Source organism: Amyelois transitella, chromosome 17 (assembly GCF_032362555.1).
Source record: "Amyelois transitella isolate CPQ chromosome 17, ilAmyTran1.1, whole genome shotgun sequence".
Taxonomy (NCBI): domain Eukaryota; kingdom Metazoa; phylum Arthropoda; class Insecta; order Lepidoptera; family Pyralidae; genus Amyelois; species Amyelois transitella.
In genome coordinates, this window is record NC_083520.1 from 3,024,435 (window position 1) to 3,047,388 (window position 22,954).

General features: G+C 35.7%; 1 protein-coding gene across 1 annotated transcript; it reads left to right on the forward strand.

The window, feature by feature from the left end:
- Window positions 1-46: 46 nt before the first annotated feature.
- Window positions 47-21,045, forward strand: LOC106143411 (mitochondrial carrier protein Rim2). The gene is made up of 8 exons (XM_060948883.1): window positions 47-425; window positions 1,769-1,925; window positions 12,128-12,285; window positions 16,298-16,476; window positions 16,901-17,013; window positions 18,182-18,401; window positions 19,980-20,082; window positions 20,357-21,045. The coding sequence occupies exons 1-8, from the start codon at window positions 385-387 to the stop codon at window positions 20,475-20,477; spliced, it is 1,092 nt and encodes a 363-aa protein (XP_060804866.1). The 5' UTR covers window positions 47-384; the 3' UTR covers window positions 20,478-21,045.
- The last annotated feature ends 1,909 nt before the right edge of the window (window positions 21,046-22,954 follow it).

A 22,954-nucleotide genomic window follows, 5' to 3' on the forward strand; every position in this document is an offset into this window, starting at 1 on the left:
AAGGCAACTTTGAGCATTTTGTTTGCGCCGCATACGTCACGTAGGCAGGCTAGGCAGTTTTTTTGAGTGTGTGAGTCGACTTAGCGTATGGACGTGAAAATAACAGCGGTGTGCGAAAATTTGTTACGACGTTGAACTTTCAAGTGCGGTGTTGTGAAGGTTTTACGCCGATATTTATTTATAATTTGATAAAAAAAATATCAGTTGAATGCATAAAACTATAACAAATAATTCAGTAAGCCAATGCGACATCAAATAAATTTATTTGAGTGTGATCGGTTGGGAGATTATTGAGTTCGTCGCTATAAGTGGTCGCGCTAGTGCATTTGTTTATTTATAGACAGTCGCAATTTGCAGTCATGTAATTATTCCTGAGGCGCTAAAATGTCTCAGAAGGATACAGCGATACATCTAGTGGCCGGCGGGTGAGTTTCGTCAACTTAATCTGAAGACTTCGCACTGTTATCAATGCTATCAACCTTGGTGTTTATCAATAAAATTTATAGCAATCGGCATGCCACATGTGTGGCTAGACGTTGTTTACGATATATTTTGAGCCTCTATTTTTACCATCGCTGTTTAAACTTCAAACCAAAAACCATGTGTGCTTGTGTAATAATAAGACATTGCACAATCATACAATCAGAAAAGTTAAAAAATATCTATTTCTGCAAAGAATTTGCTATCACTAACCTAAGATAGGACTTCTTCTTTACTTTTAGTGGAATTTGGTAAAAAAGTCTAATAAGAATCTGTGAATGGTATTTAACATATAAAGTACATTCAACTGTAAATTAAAAGTTTCTAAACAAATGTTAAAGGTATCCTAATTCATTTTGTAATAAGAAAAACAACAAAATACATTTGATTTAATACTGAGAATAATCTTTGAACTTTTTATTTTAACATTTTTACCATCTCTGTAAACTTCAAACCAAAAACCATGTGTGCTTGTGGAATGATAAGACATTGCACAATCATACAATCAGAAAAATTTAAAAATATCTACTTCTGCAAAGAATTTGCTGTGTCAGTTATTTTTAGTTCTACAAGAAGACTTTATAACAATTAAATCCAAATAGGCAAACAATCTGCAAAAAAATTTTAATAGCAAAATTTGTAATAAGTCCTATCATTAAGACATAAAGTTGATCATGGTGTTTTAGTCTTTATTAAACATTTGTCACTGTTTACCTCTTTAGGGATAAAGATGTGATTATATGTATGTATGAAGGCAACAAACTACAGTGGATTTTTTTATAGGTTTGTCTTAAAAGACATGCGTTGGTAGAAAATTCTTTGTATATTTAAACTTTAGTAGCTTCTGCCGTGTGGTTCCCAGCACCAATACAAAAAAGAATAGGACCACTCCATCTCTTTCCCATGGATGTCGTAAAAAGCGACTAAGGGATAGGCTTACAAACTTGGGATTCTTTAATTTAGGCGATGGGCTAGCAACCTGTCGTTATTTCAATCTCAATTCTATCATTAAGCCAAATAGCTCTGTCAACCCTGCAAGAGATATAGACGTGGCCATATGTATGTATGTAGTAGCTTCTGCGGCTTCACTCAAGTGTATTGTTATTGTGAGGCTTCATCTAAATAATTCAGTAATTTATGTGCAAATAAGTTGTGACTTAACAAACATATATACTTTTTTATAAGTAGTATTATTATAGGATATTTTTAGTAAAAGTTTGAAAAAATAGACACATTCAATAACCAAAATCTTATAGCGGTCATTCAAAATTAGTTATTTCTCAAACAGGGTAGCAGGGACAGCGGGAGCAGTCGTGACATGCCCATTGGAAGTTGTGAAGACAAGACTGCAGTCATCAAAGGGTGTCGGAGCATCACCCACACAGCCCCCACCTTCTGGCACAGCAAGCACTAGAAAAGTTTGTTCAAAAATTCCTAAACATCAGGTGACATTTTTTTTTTCAATTTTTTTTTTAATATGTTTTTTTACATTATTTGTTTGTTTTTCATTCTTAATTTCAAAAGTCTGCTTGGTGGCACAATTTATTGGCACTACACTGGAAATAGTGCTATTATAAAAATATATTGCCGTATATAAGTTCACAGAGCAGGGCTTTTGTTAGTCAGAATCAGTCTTTATTAAGTTTATTTTTTTTCTGCAATTTCTTTGTTGATGTTTGCCCATGTTTTCTCATCTTGCCATAATTTTCATTAATTTTTTTTATAAGCTGAAACTGCTAAATTTTTTGTTGACATTGTAATCAATTACAATCAACATAGTGGCTAGAGGTGAAGGGTCAAAATGAAGAGTTAAATATTTTAACTCTTTAGTTTCATGCTTTGTCAATAAGTAGGCTGTGATATAACATGTCATATAATCTATACCTCTTAACATGTGCCCCCTATAAACATTGATAAAATTGCTCTATCGTTATCGAAATCATAAGGAGCGGACGTTATTTATGTAGTTATAGGTATCAGTAAGTCTAGATAGACTAATATGATAAAACCTTAAATGCGCCATATGATTGATTGCATATTTTTGCCTCCAACTGTGTCTATTATCTTATATTTTTTAATCGGTGAGCGAGATAAAAGTTGCCAAATATTACTGGCTATGTTATATATCTGTCTGTCACCAGTCTATATCTCATAAACAGTGATAGCTAGAAAGCTGAAAATTCCCGTTGCCGCTATAACAACAAATACTAAAAAAAATAAGGGGGTACATATACATGTTTTTTCGTATTTTTTGCTCAATATTAATAATGGTAACAGACGCTTCAAATTTTCACAAATATTTAGTTAAATAAATTAAAATTAAGTACCTAGTTATTAAAAGGAGACCTCCATACGTAGTACTAAACGTATTTTTCTATTTTGGGGTGAACAACCCCCTTAAAAAATTAGCATAAAAAGAAAAGATTTCATTTACATGAGAACACTAAATAAGTCTATTAACACCTGTATAAACTTTATTTGTCAGAGCCTTATGAAACATGTTTTCGTAGGTCCACAATTTCTGTGCTAACACTATATATGATGTTATTAAAAAAGTATATACATATAAATACTTTAAAACGTGCTATCTTCAACGACTTGCTTGATTTCCTATTTGTTTTTAATTATTGTTTATGTATGTTGTTGTGTCACCTGTCTAGACAATGTTTTTATCGAAAAATATGTGACTATTGATAAGCTAAAACATTGCCGTAAGTAGGTAGGTACCTACTTATTTTCTAAACAAAAATTGCCAACAAAAATACAAAGGAACCAACCATTTTCAAACAGACGGTTTGTGTGTATGTTCCTAGAAACATATGAATTTGGGAACAATGATACTATTCAGTATGTACTTATCTGACTCCCTTGCCTTTCCTTTAAATGCCATATTATTAAACGAGTATGTATTTATTAGTTTTATTTGCCGTTAGTAGGTACATCAACTTACAGTACAGCCGTAATCGTCTATCATAATATTTTAGCACATCTGCTGGACCATGTTAAAAATAACCCACATCCCTCACATCCTTTCACACATCGTGTGTTATTGAAAAAAATATTGTTATTTAAATTTTAAAACGGCTTAACAACAAAGTTATCAAAACAATGTTCATTTTAATCACTACCAAAGCTATTTATACGAACTACTTACTCTGTAAATATGTGTATTCATATTCTTAAATACGTGCAATGTTAGATACATACATACATACATATGTTCACGTCTATATCCCTTGCGGGGTAGACAGAGCCAACAGTCTTGAAAGGACTGAATGGCCACGTTCAGCTATTTGGCTTAATGATAGAATTGAGATTCAAATAGTGACAGGTTGCTAGCCCATCGCCTAAAAAGAATCCCAAGTTTGTAAGCCTATCCCTTAGTCGCCTTTTACGACATCCATGGGAAAGAGATGGAGTGGTCCTATTCTTTTTTGTATTGGTGCCGGGAACCACACGGCACCACACGGCAATGTTAGAATAAGAAAATATACCGATTTTACTCTTATACACATTTTAGGATGGAGTATAACTTTTTTTTATTATATAGTATGAGTAGATACCCGGTATATACATATATCAGGCGACTAACTTGGTATACTACATACATACATACTTACCCCTGAAGAGAAGTAGATGTTTTTACACGAGAAGATTCACCCGTCTGACCTCCACAACCTTTGGAACTTCACCCATATTGAATGATGCTAACACATCCTCAAGATGTTTTTCCGCCGTAAGAGCATCTTTAGTCGGTCAAACTGATGTACTTACTTACGTTACGCAACACTTTAAATAGCACCAACTTAGTACTACATACTCAGCTTATTCAGTATAGCGTTTGCGTTGTATTAGTTTTATGTTGTTACAATTAACTGCTGCAGTAGCTTCTAGATAATAACACCTACGACTATGTATTTTACCAATAAATTCACATACAAAGGCGTTTAAAACTTGGTTACTGTGCCCACATAATACAAATTAATATAAAAATGTACTTAGGTTGTTGGTAGGACCTAACCACTTATATGTATAAAGATAGTGGCTTAAGAGCTGGCAGCTATTTTGCTTAGTGTATTAGTAACGCTGCCAGAATCCTGGTTACGATGGGTCCATGTGGCGCATTGAAACTTTATTTCTATGTAGTATTTTGATTTTATTTTTAATAGTTTTAGTAAAAATACTTTTTAGAGTAAATTAACAAAAAAAATTATTAAAAAAAATGGTGACTGATTGATGACATATCAACACAGCCAATACCACTGTGTTTAGAGATTTGAAATTCAGCATATAGGTTTATGTGATCAAGAGAGGATTGTACGGTATTCCCGCGGGAAGCTAAATCAACGAGATTTTTCTCTTTTCGCGAATAGAAGGAAGCGCGGTTGTACTCTATAAAAATACATTATATGCAGTTACTGTTAATTTTTCAACCTTCTGTTGATTAGGCACATAATAAAGTTTTATTGGATAAATATTTAATCGATTTGTTTTTCTGGTTCTCTTATTGCAATTGAAGCTGTTGTGCGCACGATTGCAAATACGCAGTTATTTTTTGTCAGACGATTTTGAACATTAATTCTTAAACATAGATTGTTATGATAATGACATGCGAAGATGTATTAAATCGAATTCAAAATTATATTTCAATGAAACAATAACGGAATTGATAAAAGGTTGAAAACTAAATTTCACTGTTGCACTTATACGTATTAAACAAGATGTTACTTATGTATTGTGTAAATAAAAATATAAAGGTTATAAAATAGTTTTTTTTTAAATCACTTTATAAAAGTACCAATCCATATCTTTTCTATGGATGGCGTAAAATAAGACTAAGGGAAAGGCTTGTAAACTTAAGATTGTTACTATAAACGGATGGATTGATTTGATCATTGAATCTTAATTCTATCATTTGGCCATACAGCTTAGCGTGGCCTTTCCTTTTTTCAAGACTGTTGTCTTTGTCTACCCCACAAGGGTTATAAATATATCTTCTCTTTCTCTCTCTTTTACTTAGGTTGAACCCAAAAGATAGACATGGCGAAGAAAATCATATAGATACCTTATCAACGTGAAAAGCCTAACTTCCATCGTAGTGAATAACCCCGAAAAAGATAAGTAGGTATACAATATTACATAAGTACCTACATTGGCGCCATATTATTTTTGCATTTGTAAAAGGAAGACTGAAATAGAATAAGTTTAAAATAAGTGGTGTACCAAACTGGGATCAGTATTATAAACGTGCTTAGTCGTTAAATCCCATACACTGCACATGTGCCTACACTACATGGCTCCGTATTGATGACCTTCAACAATGTCACAAGACGTGTTGAACTTAAGGCGATTCGTACACGATGACGAACACCGTTGGGATGTGTGTTATAACAGCAACTTGCTCAGTCAAATGAGAATAGGGATCAAGCCTCATCATACCCTTTTCTTCTCCAGGTTGCATTGCATTATTACTCCATTGGATTGAATGATGCAACAACTCGTGGTACATCCTGTGTTTTTTTTAGAGTTGCAGTATTTTTTTAATTTTCAAACGACTCTCTTTATTCATGTAGATGCTGAAGGTATCTTGTAAGCAAAGATTGTAGCACCCACGATATGGATGCGTCTATTTGACACACACACGTCTCTCCGACATGCGCCATCGTGTGCGAACACCCTAACTTTTCTCCAAGGTCGCTTTACACTGCACCGTTGCACAGGAATTCTTTGATAACCACCATGTCTTTGAGGCGAATCGGTTCTATTTATAGACGTTCCACACGCAATGCCACTTGTAAACAATAATGTGTTGAACAACGTTACTACTAGTATGTATAGTGTAGGAGCCAGTTTACGTAATAATAACATAATTGTACTTACCTACTTGGTAACTGCACTTTGTAATTGTATGGTAGAACGGATATAGTAGGCGATAGGAGCGTACTTATCTTAATAACAGCAATTTGTATTTGATTGTGGAGAATTTAATTGACAAGATCAGCTATCATCACCGCACTGTTGTTTACATTGACAATGCGAAACTGATTCTCTTTGGGTTACATGTTTTACTGAGGTCATTTTGTTCTAAAAGTGTACAAGTTACTTAATTGAAAGCCAAGATTCGGGGACCGAAAATATTTAAAAATTAAAAACTATGATTCGAATTTAAAAATTATGAACGAAATACAATTTGTTTCATAACTTAAAAACATGACCTCGTACGTACCTATTTTTATTTCAATAGAACAAATTGATTTACCCAATCGTTTTAAAAGTAGGGTGATGTGAGACAAACTGTTGTTTATAAGACTCCTAGCACAACCGTCATATTTGGGGACTGACTTGACACCTATATTCTCAAACGTTACCTTATTCCGATCTCCACTCAAATTTTTTGGAGGACATCTCACGGAATTCCTCAACAGATAGTTTACAAAGAGAGTCGATTTTATGAAAAAATAACTTTATTTTTCCTAAATTGACATAGGCACGTTATCTGCGCGTTTCATCAGATAACTCGTTACAAGTTTCATTCGATCATAGGGCTTCAGTTCATTTTAGGAATTTTCCACAATCGTGATTGTCACATTAGGGGGCTTTATCCTTTCTGTGTGTGATAGGCCGAGTCGCATAGCAAACTGTGCAATATTGAGTTGTCATTAGCACACATACAATACATATATAGTATAACCATGCCTCTTGATCAAATTAAGGACGTCCTGGTAAAGGGTCAGGTCAAAAGTACCCGAAACCGCCGAGCTTGCATGAAGAGAGTTATGAATGTGGATGAAGCGAAGGAAGTATGCAGAGATCGTGGCAAGTGAAAAGAGGTAGTCTCTGCCTACCCCTCCGGGAAAGAGGCGTGATTTTATGTATGTGTTGTATGCCTCTTTCCCGGAGGATTAAAGATTTTTTACATATTTTCACTTGCGACGATTCCTGCATACATTTTCGCTTCATCCACATTAATAACACGGGTAGGTACTTATGACCGACCTTTCGCCAGGACGTCCTTGATTTGATTAAGGATATTATTAAGGATTAGTAAATTTATTTAATTCATGGTTGTTCAGGCTGCACAATGGTTTGTGGGCAATCTTGTATTAAGTATTTTTTTATCTTTATAGCTGCTCCAAAATTCATCTCTCTGGATCTGGAAAAGATTTCTATTGAAATAAGTTGCTACTTAATTTGTACTACAATATCTGTGTTAAATGTTCCTGTATATACTTTTGTGTAAGTACATAAATAAATCTAAGAATTCTCAAATTACCGCAGTGCATTGAGTTTTTACAATGGAAGAAAACCAATGAAGGATTTGCCTTATGATTTTAAAATAACTTTCATGAAGATGTCTATCTTTAATATCAAGTCTCGCATCACTTGGCACTCTTTTAGAATATTTGTCAAAGACAAGTAATACAATGAAATTGATCGCTCAATTTACATTTGTACCTAGGCACAGTAATACATACATACATACATACATAAAATCACGCCTCTTTCCCGGAGGGGTAGGCAGAGACTACCTCTTTCCACTTGCCACGATCTCTGCATACTTCTTTCGCTTCGTCCACATTCATAACTCTCTTCATACAAGCTCGGCGGTTTCGGGTACTTTTGACCTGACCCTTTACCAGGACGTCCTTAATTTGATCAAGATACGTTCGTCTAGGTCTTCCCACTCCGACCCTTCCCTCCACACTCTCCTTGTATATCTGCTTAGTCAACCTGCTTTCATTCATCCTCTCCACATGACCGAACCATCTTAACATACCCTTTTCTATTCCTGTAACTACATCTTCTTTCACATCACAACATTCCCTTATCACGCTGTTCCTTATCCTGTCACTCAATTTCACACCCATCATACTCCTTAACGCTCTCATTTCCACTGCATTTATTCTGCTTTCATGCTTCTTTTGCCATACCCAACTTTCACTCCCATACATTAATGTCGGGACCAACACGCCCCTGTGCACAGCCAGTCGAGCCTTTTTGGATAGTTTCTGACTGCTCATAAAGGCATGCAAAGCTCCATTCACCATGTTCCCCGCGTTCACTCTCCTTTCAATATCACTATCATACTTGCCATCTGATGTAAACTTTGATCCTAGATATACAAACTCTTTCACTTGCTCCACTCTTTCTCCTCCAATCAAAATATTACATGCTGTCATTTCTTTCTCCATTTCAAAAACCAGTGTTTTAGTTTTACTTACGTTCACTTTCATTCCTTTCTCTTTTAAAGCTTCATGCATACAGTTTACCATCTCCTGTAACTCCTCCGCTGATGACGCCAGTATAACCTGATCGTCGGCATAGAGCAGACATTTGACGAGTAACTCATTCATCCTTAATCCACTTTTAGACTCTTTCAAATCTGTCAAGCAGCTATCCATAAATAGGTTGAACAGCCACGGTGACGCAACACATCCTTGCCTAACGCCTTTCTCAATCTTAAACCACTCAGTGTGCGCTCCGTTTATCCTGACACAAGCACTCGAATCCTCATATAAGGATTTCAGTGCTCGTATTAAGAGACTGCTCACCCCATGCATAGAAAGTGCTGACCACAATTCATTCCTCTCAACTCTGTCATAGGCCTTTTCCAGATCTACGAATGTGCAATAGACTTTTTGACTCTTGGCCAAAAACTTTTCGGCTATGCACCGCAAGGAAAAGACCTGATCAGTACATCCCATTCCCTTTCGAAATCCCGCTTGAGCATCCCATATTTTGTCATCAGTTTCATTCCTGACTCTATTAATCAATACCTTAGCATACAATTTGCCGACGACGCTAAGCAGGCTTATACCACGATAATTTTTGCAGTCCAGCTGTGACCCTTTTCCTTTGTAAAGTGGCACGATAACAGCCTTACACCAATCTTTTGGTACTCGGCCGCTTCTCCAACACAAATTGAAAAGGCAGTACAACTGACTAGCTACTACGCCTTTTCCTGCTTTAAGCATCTCGACCGACACTCTATCACACCCAGCAGCCTTTCCCGCTTTCATACTCTTAAGTGCTTCCACAATTTCGAACATTTCAATTTCGCCTTCCATCTCATTCTCTTTTTCTTCGCTATAGCAGAAATCTTTCTTATTTCCTTCCTTTTTTTCAAATAAACTTTCAAAATAGTCCTTCCATATCTTTAGTACACATTCTTCTCCTTTCACAACGCTACCATCCTGGCATCTGATCCTAGTCAGCTCTCTGGTTATAGTATTTCCTCGGGCTGACCTTACGGATTTCCAGAATACTTTCAGATTTGACTGAAAGTCTTCTGATAGCCTTTTATCAAAATCCTCTTTATACTCTTCTTTCTTTCTAATCACAGCTTTCTTAACCAAATCTTTCATTTTTTTATATTCCTTACGTGCTTCATTCACATCTTCATCTATAACCTCTTGCATTCTTAAGTTAGCTTTTGCTGCTAACAAATCCAGCCATGCTTTCTTCTTTAATCGCACAAGTTCTTGCACATCTTTACTCATCCACGCATTTTTGTGATTTTTTCCTTTCCTTCTTCTACTTACACCACACACTTCAACAGCTACTTTCACAATTCTTTCTTTAAATTCCTTCCATCCATCTTCAATATCGCTCATTTCCTCTAAATCTTCAAATTCATCCTTCAGTCTATTAATATACTTCTTACCTACATCCATATCTTGCAAATTTTCTACTTTTACTCTTTCCAAAGCGCTGGTTTGCTCCCTTACCCTGTGCCGCCAGCGATTGAAGATACCCCTTATCCGGGATATCACCAGTAAATGGTCCGAGTCAATGCCAGCACCGCGATATGCACGGGTATCCAGCACTTTGTTCTTCAATCTTTCATCTACAATCACAAAGTCTATCATACTTTTTAAAATACCTTCCACTCTTGTGTAGGTGTGGATCTCTTTATGTTGAAACATTGAGTTCGACACAAAAAGATCCCACTCTAGACAAATTTCTAATACACTTCTTCCATTATCATTCACCTTTTCGTCACCAAACGCACCAAGCACCTTCTCATATCCATCACGCTTTACACCCACCCATCCATTAAAATCACCTAACATAATAATCTTCTCATTTGGCTTGGTAACTTTCAATACTTCTCTTACACTATTCCAGAACTCCTCGTTTTCGCTTTTTGCTGATGTTGTACCCCTCGAACCCACATCCCAAGGTGCATAAACACCTAGAACGAAGATCCGAGTGATTCCAACTTTCAGCCTAATCCATAGAAGACGAGGGCTGACACACTCATACTCATTCACGCACTCAGCCATTCGTGCAGAAAGAATTAGACCGACCCCTTGACAGCCTCGGCTGGTACTGGAAATTCCAGACCAATACGCCGTGTAAGGGCCGTGCTGCGTCGCGTCGCATCCTTTCCGCTTCGTTTCATTCACGCACAACACATCCAAACGTCTTTCATCCATCATCTGGCATACTTCCTCAATCTTATCCTTCATTCCTCCTCTTACATTCATCGTCGCAAAGCGGCTTTCAGCAGACCGCATACCGCTCCCGCCGGGAACGAGACGTGATGGGGTGCGGACACCATCGCCGCCATTTAGGTGCTCTTTTAAAAAATTTGCATCCATGCGATTCCCACGAGACGCAAGGGAACAATTTTGTCCGCCCCAGCAGAGCCCCGCATGCCAGGGTAAGGCTAGCCATTACCTGGGGGTCGCCCAACCCCATGGCGGAAGTGGCACGCTCGAGACTAGGCTCGCCCCTAGCCATGCATCCATCGGCGCGGCAGACCTTAGATTGGCAGGGATTTACATTAAAGAGGAATCCCAAGTCTATCCCTTAGTCGGCTCTTACGACATCCGTGGGAAAGAGATGGAGTGGTCCTATTCTTTTGTAATGGTGCCGGGAACCACACGGCACAGTAATACTGTATCTAAATACATGTCCCAAGAATCCATAAGACGCAGACCAATAGGTGTCGCAGTCACGAACTTTTTGGGGTAGTTTGGTGGAACTGACGCAGTGCGGAGTCATCGTTATCATGAATTTCAAACAATCTTTATATTGAAGAGAATTCGTGGATGGTTAAAACAGAACTTAGAGTACCTATATAGATTAACTTAACTTTATTTATTTTATTATTGATTTTATGTACTAAACAAAATTTGTTTTAAATAAATTATAACTAATATTAAATTTATTAACTCATGTATTATTATACCTTAAAATTTTATCAAACAAATGACATGTTATATCACTGCTTCTCCTCAATTTTTAATGGAGCTTTATTTAAAATTGTATCATTTATTTTGTCCCGCTGCATTGTGTTATTTCTCTCTCTCATCTCTGCGTGTTCCCGGTTGCACCCTCCACAGAAGTGTTTCGAGGCCCTAGATGACTTTTGACATCATAAGTTCCAATTCCCAGTGGTAGAGTAGAAGTGTGAAAGAGGTGGCACTTCCCTGAAAGAACAAACTCCCTAACTTCTCTTCCTCTGTTCTTAACGTGTTCCCAATTGCATTCTCAGTTGTTGACTCTAACTGGGTCAAATGTCAGGAAAATGATGATAAATATTTATAATTATAGAAAACACATTTTTCTAACCATTTGTATGCATACATAAGTAGTTTTAGTGTTAGCTTTAGCCTGTAACATTGGCCCTATAATGCAGGAGGCCAAATGGGGCTACAGACGCACGATGGGTGCGATGTTCGCATACAGCAAGCAAGCAGACAGAATGCTGACGTCATACAATTGTCAGGTCCAGCAGCTCGCGAGGGCCGGCCACGCCAGGACTACAGCCAGGATGAGCCTTATACAGTGCATCAGGTGAGTTTAACCTTCTTTGTTTGTCGTGGAGTTACGCAAAAAAGAAGACAAGTTTTTGTTTGAGACCCGGAGAACGGTTTGATGACATAATTTATCTTCTTCCGGCGTTAAACAGGACTTTGCATCTTAGAACCATTCGTCAGCAGAATGGGCTTGACTTTTTCGGCGACGAATCGTTTTAAGGATAAGTCCTGGGGCACAATCTCTAGACGATGAAAAATTATGACGTCGAATCTTTTATTAGTCAAACGACCGTTTGAGAACAGTTTCAAACTTGTCCCCTTTTGCGTAAAATAAACATACATACATACATACATAAAATCACGCCTCTTTCCCGGAGGGGTAGGCTTATAATAAAACATTAATAAAACATCTACTTATATGTCTCTCTCCCTCATTTCTAATTGTATTAAGCAACCCACATTGATATATTTTTATGCTCTGGTTTTTAGTGTTTCGTTCTATAATTTCAAGTAAGTTACAATGTGTATGCACTAATAACAATTACTATGTGAGTTCATTACTTTAGTTAGCTCCTCAATGCCAAGCAGGAACAATATTGAGTCTGTCAATTAAAAACCAACTTCTTTTGTCTATTTAAGTAGTTTTGTTCCGCCGCTTCTTCTGAACATGCGATTTGGAAGCGGAGTAGATATAGATTTAATAAATGATACCTTGTATCTAATTTTGAAAAATAAAGTTACGAACTAGATTCTCACTTATATATCTCTGTTTCTACTATTTGATGTGTGTTTTACAAGATTTATTGGTATTCCTTCGAAATTATTATCCTTTAGAACAGTCTCATAATTTCACCCCGTTTGAATATAATACTTATAGATAGTTACTTTGATGTGAAAATAATATTTTCAAATTACAATCTTCACACAAGATGCTGCAGGAAAATAGATAAATCAAGTGCTAATTTAGGAACACTGTTTTCATTTATAATAGAACTATCGACCTTGTTGACTTGTTATTAGTTATCTTCAACATCAACCTTCGCGTCTCTGAAAGTCATCAACCCTGTGTTTTGACTAATCAGTATTCTGTGATTGTAATCATTCATATTTTTTACATGTTGAGCATTGGCTGAAAGACTGTATGAAACAGATTGAAGATATCTTTTGACTCTCAGAACAATAAGTAAAGTTTTCAGGGCAAAGCTATTTTGTTATGCGCAGGAGGAATAATATAGAATTATATAAAAGTAAACTCTTTGAACAAATTATTATTAACGTGCTCTCGTTAAGATGATAAGGCAATAGCAACATTTTAAATCTACGCATCTCAAAGTTAGAATTTTTCTTATTCAGCAATATGCTTCGTCAAAAATATTATTATCAGCAACTTTTTTCGTCACGACTTCTAACTGGACCTTGATACTATCGTACCCCTTTAAGCATCTCCAATAAATTTTGTCTTTTTATAGTAACAAATGAGTTATACTTTTGTTATATGTAAACACATAGATATCTATATACCTTGGTATCGAAATTGTATAAATATTTAGTGTGAATTGACATTTTGGCTGCTAGCCACTGAATGTTTGAAGTTATCACGTCGAGACAACGGTTCTACTCTTCTACCAAAGAGTTAGTATCAATCATTAGAGTGCGCGATTTACTTAGAAAATACGATACGCGGTTGCAAAACAGTCAATTATAGCGCGGTTGTTTTCACCTGTCCTATGGATTTATAAAAAACAAATGATTGTTAAAGCAATTTTTGGCATGTTCAAATTCCCACACTATTAGGTAGTAGGTATGGACTTCGAATCCAATACGCACTCTTCGTAATAAGAACTCTTTGCATACAGACCTACTATTATCAGCTGATGAAATGGGACTTGTTTACATTTAGCAAACAAGATTGAGAGAATTTGTAACACAAAACACGGATTCTTCTGTGGACTTATATTTTTATTTGATAGGTTATACATAGATAAAACAGTTAAGCACCTTTATGAAAAAGAAACAGCCATTCGCTTCTTTTTTTTTTGGTCACTGATGGCTATGTTTGAGGGGTGCAATCAGGTTATGTATCAAAAAAAAGCAATATATAAAAACCAGTAATATATTGCATATTCTATCGAATATCCAAAAGGAAATCTTTTTGATAACGACGCCAAAGTAAGTATTCAACATCTCTTTAAATTTACCTACCTCCTAAAATGCATTTACATCTAAGGTCGTTGTTGGCATGTAAATAACACCGTCGGCATCAGAATCAAGAGGAAAAATGGTAAAAATAAACCAACTTATCACAAATTGTAGCTTTCAATTACAATTTATATAAACAGATCGTGTTTACTAGAGGTTAAAACCGCTTGTAACTGACATTATTATCATTACGCTAATAGATAAGATGCCGATGCGTTTGGTGTCACGAAAGGCGGGCGTGAACCGGATTTAAGCCAAGTTTTATTAACACCTTCGTATAAAGATGTGTAACTTCTCAACTCTAATGCACAGAATTTAAGTACAAACGACAGAAGAGACATTATGGGACTAAGAGCAACGGAGATAAAGACAGAGAAAGAGAAGGACCACGCCCACAAATTTTTTTTTAAATGTTAATTCTATGCCGTTGGGGTTAGTTCCGGTCAATTCCGATAGATACAAGTTTCACTAAAATCCATATAGCTTGATCACTGAAAACAGGATCGAATGATAACTAAGACGTAGGTACGAACATGTTTGCATTTCACATCTGTGGATTAATTCAATTCTTGATGCATATTTTTATCTAAAATTTCTAATATAGTATAAACGAAATATAGTCAGTAACTTATAAATTAAAAATAAGTATTGATGGATGGATTCATACATCATGATATCATTGACTGATGTTGAATGAGGCTAGTTATAACAATATTTACACTGTATACCTGCTCGTACGAAAATAGAAGGAAATGCAAATATTTTCCTCCAAACTTTTAATCACTCGCTTAACAAATTTTCATGATTTATTATAGTGGTCTAATATAGGAGACAATCTTATCGCCAAGTTCCTAACAAAGGTACCATTACTATATTCATGCCTGATAGGAAGTCACTCTTGTTTTTCGTGAAATATTTGATCAAAGTTCGGTTTTTTTTTTCGCTAAAGTGATTTATAAAAACCACAGAATCAATAATACTCGTAGAACAAACATGCGATCGTATTACTGCAATTCTCGTGTCCTTAAGGTATACTAGAACAGTGTTGTCAATATATAAAATTTTGCTATTATCTCTTCGTTATAATGCTTTACATCCTCCCTGTGGAATACCCCGCCCATCCATGCCAGAAGACATATTACTTTATCACGGCATAAGTTACGGCCTAATAACTTGATACTATTATTTTAATCTAAGAAAGTGTCTAATTAAGTTTGTTTCGATGCAACAAGCCATAACATTTGAACCTTCAAGATAAAAGTGTAACACAAATAACCAGTATGCTGATATTAATATTTGTAATACTACACAGTAAGAGGTGATAACGATTTACGTCAAACAAGTTCGGGGTTAAATTGTATAATCTTACCGTAATATTCGTGAAAACACCATGTGGAATTAACCATTTTATTATACTAGCATGTGCCGGCAGATCCTCCATTATAATTCCTATGGGAGTTTCAACAAATCAACAAATATTTAACGCTCTCTGAGATATTAGTATACAGTCCAAATTTCAAAGTCATCCTACGCGCAGAAAATTGGACTGTACGTTGTCTTTCTATCTGTTAGTTACTAGTGAAGTCTAGTGACGCAAGTTGTAGTAAGATGTTACGTGTTTCCCTATTCCATTCTACTATAATACCTACTTATATTTTGATAGTATTCAATTTAATTTGAGTTTACGTTATTCTTCTGATTAATTGTATGAAAGGATAGTTTCCTCTTGTTGATTCAATTTACCGTGAGAGCCGCTCGAGTCAACTAACCTATTTAACTCGGCAATGAACCGTTTTTTAAATAATGCACACCTATTCATTTATATAAACATCCTATATTTATCGTTTCAGGCACATAGTTCAGAATGAAGGGCCTAAGGCGTTATTCAAAGGTCTCGGGCCCAACATCGTGGGCGTGGCGCCTTCCAGGGCGATTTACTTCTGCACGTACTCCCAGGCCAAGGCAATCCTCAATCAGCATATTGCCCCGGATACTCCTATCGTGCATCTGTCAGCGGCCAGCGCAGCAGGTAATTAATCCATCCATTCATACTTTTATACTTATAAGTGCTAAGTCAGTATTATCTTCCTGTAACGCAAACTGTTCCTTTAAAAAACCGATTTTGGATCTGAGGTCGAAATTGGGTAACGTTTATCGAAATTCTCACAGCACTAAATCTTTCCACTTGCCACGATCCCTGCATAGGTAGGTACCTACTTCTTTCGCGTCATCCTCATTCAATCTTTCTTAACATCAACATACATCAGTATCATCAGTTATATTGAGAAAATTGACAATTTTCCACATTTCTGATCTTCATGTCATTGAAGAATTTGCATAATTCCCAAATAAACATTTGTAGCACTCAAATACGTCAGTGTGTTGCAATAGTTTTCGTTGTATGTTTTTCGTCATATTTTAATGACTATTGACTCTCTTTTTTCCTTCTTCAGGGTTCGTATCATGCACGATGACCAACCCGATATGGTTCGTGAAGACGCGGCTGCAGCTCGACGGACAGAACGTCACAGCTTTGCAGTGCATCAAAAGGATATACGCCAAAACGGTAATTTATTTCACTACACAGTCTTATTTATAAATAAAACAGGTATTAAACCAGCATGTAACGTACCTTTATTTTATCTCAATGATCATTGTACCACGACTCGTAACGTTTGAGATAAAATAAAGGTAAGTTACGTGCGCGTTCAAATCTGAATTATTTATATATATGCAACGCGAAAATTATAAATCAGTTACTACAAGGTCTTCTTCCTCCTGGTTACATCTTCACCACTTTGCAGAGGAGTCTGAGGAACCTTGACTTTCCCAATTTAGGATCATGGTCAAAGGGTTCTCTCTAGTAATTTTGATTGTGCTTTCGAGATGGTCACTATCAGTGAACGAACATCGATCGAACTTCCTCATATACTAAACTGCGCGTTTATATAGATATATGTATATATTTTTTTTTAATATTCGATAAGGTTATATTTTATTTAGGCAATGAAAAAACACGCCCCGTTTAAGGCAACGGCAGAGATAATTTAGTTTCGAGTGTTTGTAGAAATGCTTCACTCATAATATGTATAAGGGCAAAGTCCAAAATAGATACGTACTTTGTTCTCCGCATTTGCTATACTGTCTATACTGTTTCAAACAGGAGGTTGGACTATGTTTTGTAAATTTTGAGATCACATTTCTGCTTTTTTATATTTTAAAGTATTTTTTGCCTTGACTGTTCTTTCTAGTAATAAAAAAAAATACGTAAGTATAACCAGCATTTTATATTGTTTTCTTTGCTCACTTCTGAGCAATAGACTGATCTGTTTCCTTCCAAAGTTTCACTATTTCTCCTCTTCAGTCTTTGCTTGTTCCCGGCAGGGCACCCTTCATATGCATCGAGGCCCGACGTCTGCTAGCTATTGTCCCACTCAATTTATTTATCAGCAAATGCTATACATTGCCTAATTTAAAAAAAATCTCTAATATAACCAAGAACGTATCTTGATCAAATTGAGGACGTCCTGGTAAAGGGTCAGGTCAAAAGTACCGGAAACCGCCGAACTTGCATGAAGAGAGTTATGAATGTGGATGAAGCGAAGGAAGTATGCAGAGATCGTGGCAAGTGGAAAGAGGTAGTCTCTGCCTACCCCTCCGGGAAAGAGGCGTGATTTTATGTATGTATGTATGTATAACCAAGATAGTGACTTATTAATTCTACCCATCTCCAGGGCATCAGAGGCTTCTACAAAGGCATAACAGCTTCCTACATGGGTATAAGCGAGACCGTGGTGCACTTCGTGCTGTACGAAGGAGTCAAGGCGCGGCTGATGGCCGCCCGCAGTGTGGACGGAGTGCCCAGTGACCGGCGGTCTCCTAGAGATTTCCTGGAGTTCATGGCGGCTGGCGCTTTCTCCAAGACCGTGGCTTCGTGCATTGCTTATCCTCATGGTGAGTGTTCTGGACTATCACACCAATCACGCTTTGTGCTTACAACCTTTCGGTTATTGCGAGCCGAATTATAGAAGGAAAGCACTCGTGTTTGATTTGTAGCAGCGCAGCCATCGCCATCGTCGATCATGGTATTTATTGTCTTAATCCCCGCAAGGGATATAGACGTGATAATATGTATGTTTGTAATACCAGCTAGCCTGGCAAAAGATCTTCCTTTTGGCTGTTTGAGTCGAAGTAACAGACTCGACTCCTACATGGGTGTGAGCGAGACCGTAATGCGTCTCGTGTTGTAGGAAGGAGTCTAAGAACAGCCACGATAATTATGATTGAAAAATGAAAAATGTCTATTGCATATTCTTTTTTAGGCGATGGGCCAGCAACCTGTCACTAGTTGAATCTCAATTCTATCATTAAGCCAAATAGCTGAACGTGGCCATTTAGTCTTTCAAGACTGTTGGCTCTGTCTACCCCGCAAGGGATATAGACGTGACCATATGTATGTATGTATGTCTATTGCATTACAATTACAAGTGTCGTTAAACATAGATACAGTACAAATTTGACCAAACTGATTGATGTTGATGACCCAATTTCATAGATAATTATGTGATCGTAAATTGTTCTAAATCGAGTTCTAAAATTGCGTTATATATACTTAATTTATTGCGAAACCTTCGATTTAATATCACAATGCACGGATATTTCTCCAGTTATATTATCGCGGAGATAAAAAGTCGAAAAGAAAAACAAAACAAACAAATTTATTAAAATAAACGTGAGATAAAATATTTGTGCTACATAGCTCACGTGCGGTTCCCACGTGAATTATTTCAATAATATAAATTATTTGAATATTTCAACGATGAAATATCATGTGAACCTGTCGTTATATTGTTTACCCATGTGAACTCTAAATACTTGTGTTGGCAGCTTGAATGAGACGCCTATACTTAATGTCTCGTTTAAGTTCAAAGTTCGAGTTGTCGTTTGAGAGCTATCTCCTTTGCTTCTTACCGTAAGTAAATAATTTGTTGTGTTTGATTAAAACTTGATTTAAAACAAGCAGCAACACATTAGTGTCGTAAAATGGTTGTTCATCAAGGAACTAATGATATATAAGTACCTATAGCTGATTGAATTAATTTTGATTTCACACTAATCAGATACTCGATAACATATTTCTTTAAAATGAAACAAAAATTATGAGTAAGCGGACCTAAATAAATCGTGGATATAGTCATGTGGCTTCAGTCTCTGCTCCGTTACCCATATTGACTTAACGGAATCTTCCTTTAAAATTGTATTAGTAAAATGCTTCGTCAAACTATTTATACATTATAAAATGAAACTTTCACCCAAGACCACTACATAAATTATCTTATAATTTTTGTATAATTTATAGCAGTATTTAATTTAATCATTTTTTTACATCGAGTAAGTTACCCATAGCACAAGTCGCGAACTTACTTTGCAGTAGCGTATTTCAAATGGGAATTTCTACCGACCTTCATGGTCCATCCGACTTCAATATTTTCCGAATTTTCTCCCGTATTTATTTTGTTTGTTTGTTCACAGAGGTAGCAAGGACACGTCTGAGAGAGGAAGGCGACAAGTACCGCAAGTTCTGGCAGACTCTACACACAGTCTGGATGGAGGAGGGGTATCGCGGGGTCTACAGGTAAAAATTGGAATACAATATATAAAATTAAAGATAAGAATGGTCGCATTCGTACATGAGTATCCGCTATTCCAATATCAAGAAGGATTCCTAATGGTCGTGGAAAAAGTGGGTGTTTATAACTTGAGAAACTATGATTGCAATAATATCGGTATTTTAATAAAATTGACATCTATATTTCAAATTGCAATTCGATAAAAACAATAACTTTGTATCTGTCTCAAATGAAATCCTTTTTAATATTCAAAGTTATTTTTTCTTTAATTACTTCCAGGGGATTGGGCACGCAACTAGTCCGTCAAATACCGAACACGGCCATTATGATGTCGACATACGAAGCGGTGGTGTATCTCCTGACGACCCATTTTAATAACTCCTTCTACGAGAACACTTAGCCGTCGCACGCTAAAGCGTAGGACCCGAACGCCTATCGTAGAGGTTTCGAAATCGATAGCGCATCCGATCATCGATTGATTCGTTATCGAATCACAACTTGTAGTTCGATTTCCTCGCTTGAATTGTTAACGTTGTGCCACGTAAAGTGACTGATTTTTAAAAATTAGGTATTCTTTTTTTATTATGAAAAATACTTTTTGACATTCGAATTCGGAACTCTATTCATCTATGGAATATTGAGCCTGAAATGAATGCTGCAAAGTAGTATGCGCTGTTATGCAGTGGTGTCTCAAGGTAGATCTTTCAAAATTTCGACATCACTGTATTAAATTCAAGTTTATAATCTCGTTGTCTATTTGGAAATAAAGCGAAATAAGTCACCTGCTTATGTGGTTGTTATTATAATATCAATGTTTAGTAAGACGCAGTTGAAGGAAAATTTAGGTTATAAAAAAAAATGTTTCTTTTTGTCAGTTTTATTATCCATATTGTGTATATTGACCATTTTATAGTCATAGTTCTAGTCTCATATAGAAAAGTTTCAAAAATTTACTCATGAGCTTGTGAGGTGTAGATTTGCCATGTATTCTATAAACAGCAATCATCGGCTTACAGTAAATTTACACCTACACATACCTAATTAATAATAAATTTCAGATTATATGCTGTCTTTAAACCAGTTCCATGTAGTATTTATAATTGATGCAGCTTTAAACTCCATAGTTCAAAATATTAGCAGAGTATAAAATCTTGAGAAATATAATAACAATATGTATTGTATGGCAGTACAGATTACACATACAAACTTTACGGAAAGGAAACAGTTTTGTTCCATTCCTGTTTATTTTATTTTTTGCTATATTTTAATTCATAGTGCCTGTAGAAATTAAGTGCTCATTTCCCTTTAGTCGCAGTATATGATATTCGCAAAACATCATAAGAGCAAGACATTATAATCTCAAAATAGCACATTCTCAAAATATGATATTCTCAAAATATCATAATAGCTAGACATAAGATTCTCGTAAAAACACATTCACGAAATATGATTTTCGCAATATACCACACTCGCAAAATATGATAAGCTCAAAACATTATATTCTAAGTACAGTAAGGCATATGTAATTGATATATTACGATATATGACAAAAATTTATGTAGCTAGACAAAAAAGAGCGGAGGAGGTGACCGCTGGAAGTGCTGGAAATGGTAGATATATTATTTCGAAACATAGTATTATTTGTTAGGTATTACAAAACAAATTATTTATTCTTATTACAAAAAACAAAATAAAAAATATTCTTATTATTATTAATTATATTCAAAATATATTTACTACTAATATTTCTGTAAAACACTTAACCGTTTTAGACATACCGGAAGACTTATTGTTTTAAGTACACAATCATTGACGATACTTTTAATTTTTTTATTTTTGTCTATCGTTTTTTTATTTCGTTTCTTGTCAGCAAAATGTAAATTGTTTCTTTCTAGTTTTACTTTTTGTATTTTTGCTTCTTTTTTCATTAATGCTATAAATTGATACAATGTTGGCTTTTTAGGAATTTTACTATTAATTCGGCGATGCCATCCTTCGACTCCATTTGTAGTTCTGTTTTTTTGATCATAACAGCTTAATATAGAACTGCTTATCTTTTTCATCCACTGATTATTAAAATAATCAAGAAATTTATTAATGTCTCGGTCTCGTGATGACATTTCCATAATCGTGTAGAATGTCTCCGGTATCAAATTTGATGGTAGCAGTGGTAACAATGAACAATATTGCACAATTTTTCGATTTTCTGCAGAGAGATCGAATTCTTTGCTTTTTTTGAAAACAGCGTTGCAAAAGTGATAATAGCAGCCTTTGACGGTTGCATTTGGGAATACCTGGTTTACAGCTTTAACAACAGGCAGTTCGTAATCGCACTTGTACATATTTAAGTTCAATCCGAATTGTAGTTTAAGTATAGAAAAAAAGCACTCGTACGTTTTTTGCTGTTTGTTGGGAAGTAAAGCAAAAATTATTGGAATAAAATTAATTGTTTCTTCAGTACGTGCCACGTCGACATGTAAGCTGTATAGTTGATAATACGGCTTAGGTACAATCTTAAACGTACCGTCTCCGTAAATACTTGATACCGTTTTTAAATATTCACGTATCTCTGCACGTGTCAACATTGAAAAAAATATAATACGGCCAAATGATTCATGTACGTCGTATAAATAGAAATCTCCTACTAAGTTATCTGGAAGTCTTATGTTAAATGAGTCTTTTTTCAAGTTATCCATATTTAAATATTTATTTCTAGCTCTGTACAGAGTATCTTTTTTTGACGCAAATATTGGTATTTCATGTTCTTGACCCTTGAAATCGTGTTTTAAAATATTGTTCTCAAAAATCTTTTGCGCAGAAGTAAAATTGGTGCACACCTCATTCTTACAGTCATCAACAATCAAATCTATTAGGTTG

Bases quoted from the DNA above. Each gene is read 5' to 3' on its own strand.
- LOC106143411 (XM_060948883.1), top strand. From the start codon at position 385: ATGTCTCAGAAGGATACAGCGATACATCTAGTGGCCGGCGG. The intron at 1,926-12,127 runs GTGACATTTTTT...CCTATAATGCAG, and splicing joins CAAAAATTCCTAAACATCAG to GAGGCCAAATGGGGCTACAG. The intron at 18,402-19,979 runs GTGAGTGTTCTG...GTTTGTTCACAG, and splicing joins GTGCATTGCTTATCCTCATG to AGGTAGCAAGGACACGTCTG.